This window comes from Hylaeus anthracinus, unplaced genomic scaffold (assembly GCF_026225885.1).
Source record: "Hylaeus anthracinus isolate JK02 unplaced genomic scaffold, UHH_iyHylAnth1.0_haploid 11989, whole genome shotgun sequence".
Lineage (NCBI taxonomy): Eukaryota > Metazoa > Arthropoda > Insecta > Hymenoptera > Colletidae > Hylaeus > Hylaeus anthracinus.
In genome coordinates, this window is record NW_026534337.1 from 2,559,407 (window position 1) to 2,565,858 (window position 6,452).

Below are 6,452 nucleotides of genomic sequence, written 5' to 3' on the forward strand. Positions count from 1 at the left end.
AGAAACATGGCGAGATACAAAAACACATCGAACGTTTACCGAATCGCCGACCGTGGGCGCGTTCCCACGTTGCGTAACCGTCGGTGACAAAAACTAACAACAGTCGCGGACGTAAACACTGGCTGCCGATGCCAGACAGCGTCGATAAACAATACTTAACGGCAATTTCGACACATCGACAAACACATACCATTTCGGCAACGCGGCCGAAATGAGTATATAAAGTGGTTCGTCGAACATCAAAATCAGATATTCCCGCGGTGTAGAACCGCAAAGACGCCGAGCAGAGTTCCTCGCGAAGTTGTCTTCTCCTTACCGATTCGACTGCGTGAAGAGTTTTCCCTTCTCGCGCAGATCGTTCCTACCAATTCGATTGCACGAAGAGTTCTCCCTTCTCGTGGATTCGTTGCCCGACCGAATCGACTGTGTGAAGAGTTTTCCCTTCTCGCACAGCTCGTCCTGCCGCGCCGATTGCATCCCTCCGATCCAACTGCACGAAGAGTTCTCCCTTCTCGTGCATTCGCTTCCCCACCGAGAATCACGTCGACGCGACGTGGCGCCGTTTAATTGTCTTTAGTTTTAAGTTTTGTTCTAGATTTAAGTGGTGTATAGTGTAAATTTGGATTCCAGCGAAAGCTGGGAAATAAATAATTAGATTCTAGGAAATCGTCCTCAGCGCTTTATTTCTCCGAGGAACCTACTCCCCTCTACCAAACATCGAGAGCAAGTCGAGGTGGTGCAATTGCCATCAGTGGCGAGGAGGAACGAGTCGTCCTTGAGAATCCACGTCACAGTAGAAATTAAAATACAAATTAATTTAACTACGTTCAAATTTCGTTTTGTTTCTATTTCCTAGGCACATTGCAGTCTTAAAAGTCTTTTGAAGAACAAAGATAAGGATCATTTCTAAATGCCTTCATTCAAAACTATTCAAAACTTACTTCCAAACAAAAAATTCTAATGTAAGAATTGCATTCATTAAATTTGCAATAGACTGTTTTTGAAACAAGCTTCAGTATGAATGAACAGATGAATTTGTATCTGTAATTATTAATTAATTATACCAAACGCATTTAGATATTTCAAACATATTCTTATCCACGTTTATATTTCACAAATAGAAATTCACGTACACGTATAATTTATGTACTTTCAGATGACATGTACGTTTCATGGATATTTTTAAACTTTCCATTCCCAGTATAAAAGTCGCCAATTTTTCGACCAAAATTGGAGCTACTTATAATATTAATAACTTGCTAAATAAAGTCATATCTTTATTTGGACGTACTCTCGAGGTATTGATTTGTCTGACCAATAATACTTCCAATAAATGGTAGATTGTTTGAATGTCATAAGTTCAGATCTCAGAGATCGTGTTTGAACATCAAGGAGATCATGCAAACAGAACGTCCCTGCGTGGTCAAAAGCAGATTTGGCGATTAATAGCACGAAGGATATCATTTTCCATTCCACTTAAGTGTATCTCAAGTAACTTAGTATGCTATTTACATTGAAAATACTAGCAAATATCAATTAATCTCCAAGCGAAATGGAAATTTCGATGAAATTGTGCAATGTTCGTAGAAATGAATATTGCTACGAATATTTTGTGAAATATAATTAATCATAGAATCATATTTATATAACTTTTTTAAAATCTACATATTTCAGACAACAGATTATTAGATATAATATGTGCTGAAGTGTAACAGTATTCGATTACATTAAACGTGCCTAAGATTTAGGTATACTATTTATAGTTAGAAAATTGTTACGCAATGTTTCATGTAACAGGAAATGCACATACATGGTATTCATGTATACTATACAGTCATAACAAAGAAACTATACTTTGAGGTCACCTATACCTAGCAACATTTAAACAATCTCAGCAACATTTTTTGCGAATTCATTTACGTAAGAACGCATTGATAAATATTAAAAATAGTCTGGTTATACAGTATTGTCTCGAAATAAGCAACTCGCAATCCCCACCTTTTTATTTGAAGTCGCCTGCCGAGTGAGAGATCCGACAAGAAGTGAGAGGCCCGTAAAAACGAAGAGGCATAAATCCACTCGCATGTAAAGTATGCTCTACATAATAATCATATGGTTTGAATTTTTGTGTTTTTAAAATTCGAAAAACAAAACATTGTAAGAGAACACTTACATTGTATGTGAGTTAAGCGCTCCACAGATTGCTCTGACGAGGCGTGGGCCCACGTCAGACACGACGAAGCGGTGTCAGATTGGTGCCTACATGTAACTCATGAAACCGACCGCTGCACGGCGAAGAAGAAGAAGAAATGGCTGCAATGTGTATTGCAGCCACTTGCTCGACGAGAGAATCGCAGGTGCATCCAATTAATATGGAAAGAAATAAATTTGGCGAATTTCAAAATTTAATGCTACAATTAATTGAGGACGAAGAACGGTTCAAAACATATTATCGGATGACCAAACGTGAATTTTATCATGTACTCAGTTTAGTGGGAACAAAAATTGAAAAACAGTGTACACAATTTGAAAAAAGTATTCCGGCTGAGATACGGCTTGCAGTTTACTTGAGGTAAGTGCTGACACATTATTTTGAAAGCGGATTTTAGAGTAATGTGAACCTGTCACACGACTTTTAAAAAATTAATTTGTTTTCGGAAAATGATAGTATTTCGTTTGTACTTGTTTGTACCAACAATAGATTCGTTTGTATTTTTTTTTCAATTACCAAATAACACAAATTTTTAAAAAAGCCAGCACCCGACATTGAGATTTTCAAAATTCGTTACAAGCAATTGTAGAAACACAGAACAGGTAACACCGTCAATGTTAAAGATTTTTAAAAATCGTTTTTTCCATGTGATTCAGAATCGTTTGTACCGATTTTCAAGATTTACAAAGATTTTCAAAATCAAAACAATTACAAACGATTCTGAATCACATGGGAAAAACGGTTTTTAAACATTTTTAACATTGACTGCGTTACCTATTCTGCGTTTCTACAATTGCTTGTAACGAATTTTGAAAATCTCAATGTCGGGTGCTGGCTTTTTTAAAAATTTGTGTTATTTGATAATTGAAAAAAAAAATACAAACGGATTTATTGTTGGTACAAACAAGTACAAACGATATACTATCATTTTCTGAAAAAAAATAATCTTTTAAAATTCAGGTGCCAGGTTTACATAGCTGGATTTCAGTGATAAATTAACTATCGCAGTGATTCTAAACATATTAGAAAAAGATGGTTTTTTTGTTATTTATTGTCTCTTTTTTTCAATTTGTAAAAGAATATAAATAGTACATCTGATAGATAAATAGTATAGTATAGTATAGGAATAATATGTTTCATACATATATACATATGTAGGAAATGATGAGATTGAAATAATGTTTATTAGAATGAACAAAAATACAAATAATATTGAATCATAACGTCTTGACTCTCAGTACGTCTTGGCACACACGATTCTCGCGAGCTCCTCGTTAATAGTCATGCTATGCAATACAATTGGTGGTTCTTCTATTCCGGGCTTGTATATGTATATGCATTTTGGAGCTTAGTCCACATGTCCTTGCAATCACTGCCTGAAACAGAGAAATTAGTTACTTTATTATTTCAGTCTTTAGTTATCAATTAGTTAGTTATTCGTTTATTGTCCTCTAGCAACCAACGGCAATAAAAGGCCACCTGAAGGATAATGCAAAGATTAATAAATTAATATTAACGGATTTGTTTTTCTGTTCACAGCTACTTGGCAATGGAAATTCTTTTAAATCTTTAGGATTTTCTTTCTGGATTAGGTATTCCACAATTGGGGAAATTGTGAAGGAGTGCTGTGAGGCAATATGGGAGATCCTCCAGCCGATATATATCCCCGAGTCGAAGGGAGACCAATGGAGGGAAATTGCGAACGATTTTCATAAAAAATGGAAATATCCTAGTTGTATCGGAGCCCTAGACGGGAAACACATTCAAATTAAATGTCCTGCGAACACTGGATCCCTATTTTATAATTATAACGGGACATATTCAATAGTTTTATTGGCACTGGTCGATGCCAACTACAAATTTATCCTAGTTCGTGTAGGAGCATTCGGTAAAAGCAGTGATGAAGACACGTTTAAAAGATCAAATATGGGTAGGAAATTTGCAAGAAACGAATACGGTATTCCATAAACAGGGCAATTGCCATATGTGATTGTGGCGGATGAGGCCTTTCCGCTAAAGCCATACCTCATGAGGCCCTATAGTAGAACAGCTATTATTAGCGATCATGAAAAAATGTACAATTATCGGCACTCCAGAGCTCGGCGGATCGTCGAAAATGCCTTTGGGATTTTAGCCGGTCGTTGGAGGGTATTTTTAACAACAATCCAAACAAATCCCGAAACTGTGGATAAAATAGTTTTGGCTGCCACTTGTCTTCACAACATGCTGAGGAACAATACAAACAGCATTTCTTCTTCATTCGAGGAACATTTTAGAATAGATAATACACAAATTCAAGGGATTGCCAACCTTGAACCTATACGTAGAAATTGTGTTCGAGAAGCAGTCGCAATCAGAGACAGCTACAAAAATTATTTCATTTCTAGAGATGGTTCAGCCAGTTGTCCTTGGCAGTGGGATTCAATTCGTAGGGGGAGAGTTTAAATAATATTCGTATTTAACATATATGGTCTTAAAAAATAATAATGATTGTTTTCGCTCACCTGGCATGCCGAGTTTTTCTCCTATCACGTCCCAAGCCTCCTTCCTCGAATGATGATTCCGGTATTCCCTATTCGTCGGATCATATAGCGCGGGATTAGCTCGAACATGCTGCATTTAAATCTTCTCCATCTTCATAAAGTCACTTTCGTTAAAATAATGATTTAAATTTGATATTAATAAAATTACATTTGATTTAAATTTAACTTCACACCAGAATAAAGATTAGAATCACGTAGATCTCACTTCCCTGCGTTCAAACAATATAGGTATAGCTGCTGCTTTAGTTAGGTGAACCTGGCACCCGACTCATCAAAAATTAATTTTTTGTATAGAAAATGATAGTATTTCGTTTGTACTCGATTGTACCATCGATAGTTTCGTTTGTACCTTCATCAATTAATAAATAAAAAAAATTTTTAAATGACCCGCACCCGACATTGAAATTTTTAAAATCTGTTTTTCCCTATTCTTTAGAATCGTTTGTACCGCATTTCGTTTCGTTTGTCCCTCAATAGCTTGAATTTTACAATTCAACCGGATCAACAATTGCTGCAACACTCACCCTCTTCTCGATAACGTTAAACGCTCCATCCAACGATACGACAGGTCGCGGTGGGACGAAACGGCTTTCGGCGATCAAAAATCGATTTTCGTGAATTCAAAAAATGGAAAAACTGTTTATGTACATCGATAGAGGATAAATTTCTGTTTAATGTAGTACAATCCGATTTTTGATATTTGTTTCCGTTTTGCTGTGGTGCGCATTCAAAGGCAGTTGAAATTCGTCCAAGCAAAACGCTTACGATATTACTCCTAACTTCAATATACGATTCTAAAAAACTTTGCTGAGAAAGACGATATTCAAATGAATTGTATTTTTTACTAGATTTGTATAGATAGTATTCAATGCATAAAGTAAGTCGAAATGTTAACAACTTTTTAAATAATAGGGTCTGTTTGGAGAGAAGTACATTTAAGTAAAATTGTAACGTTACCCATGGTTGTAAAAAATTGACCGTACTTGTTCGAGGTTTAATTGCTATCACTGAAAAGAGTGGACCTTCCTCTATCAGATTCTGCAAAGATCAGGTGCCCTTTCGTGCTCCTTTTCGAGAAATTGCCGATTGTACTAAGTAGGACTCGAACAAAAAATAGTATGTACGTTTGTACGTTTACTTCTATGATTATTACGTACATCTTGTCATTTTTAAATTACTAAATACGTTTCTCTCATAGTTAATAACAGGTTTGAGTCGAATTTTGGTTAAATAACAATAAATATGTCAAATAAGTGAAAGATATTGAACGCGTTACACTTTATACGTGAATATTTGGACACCCTGTAGCTCAAATTGATTTATACTAATACAAATTAAGTATCATAGTATAGGGAATAAGTTCCTAAAATTTCGTTAAAATATTTTCAAGAGAACCAAAGTTACGGATTTTTGATCGCCGAAAGATTTTTGTGCATAAAGCTAGACTCATAGGCTATCGAACACAAGCAGTCAGAACGTGGACAAATGTGGACAACTAATAATTTTTTAATTGCAAACCAGTAGGGGAACTGCATCTCGTTCTGACTATCCAAATTCAAATCGTTCTCCATTGAAGAGTAATTGATATTTTTTTACAACTGAGAAAACGCAAGTCATGTGAAAATCGGAATCTTAAAAAAGTACACGTAATATCGCCTACCCGAGAAATATTGGAGGATCTTATCAAAATTGTTTAA

At 35.6% G+C, this 6,452-nt stretch overlaps 1 protein-coding gene across 1 annotated transcript; it reads left to right on the top strand.

Moving 5' to 3' along the window:
• Positions 1-2,309: 2,309 nt before the first annotated feature.
• Positions 2,310-4,657, top strand: LOC128887706 (uncharacterized). Its single transcript, XM_054143905.1, has 3 exons — positions 2,310-2,572; positions 3,805-4,142; positions 4,185-4,657. The coding sequence occupies exons 1-3, from the start codon at positions 2,310-2,312 to the stop codon at positions 4,655-4,657; spliced, it is 1,074 nt and encodes a 357-aa protein (XP_053999880.1).
• The last annotated feature ends 1,795 nt before the right edge of the window (positions 4,658-6,452 follow it).

What these genes read in the sequence shown, in the direction of transcription:
- LOC128887706 (XM_054143905.1), top strand. Translation starts at nt 2,310, where the DNA reads ATGGCTGCAATGTGTATTGCAGCCACTTGCTCGACGAGAGAATCGCAG. An exon ending in CGGCTTGCAGTTTACTTGAG is followed by an intron (nt 2,573 to 3,804) that starts GTAAGTGCTGAC and finishes TTTCTGGATTAG; the next exon opens with GTATTCCACAATTGGGGAAA. An exon ending in GTTTAAAAGATCAAATATGG is followed by an intron (nt 4,143 to 4,184) that starts GTAGGAAATTTG and finishes TTCCATAAACAG; the next exon opens with GGCAATTGCCATATGTGATT.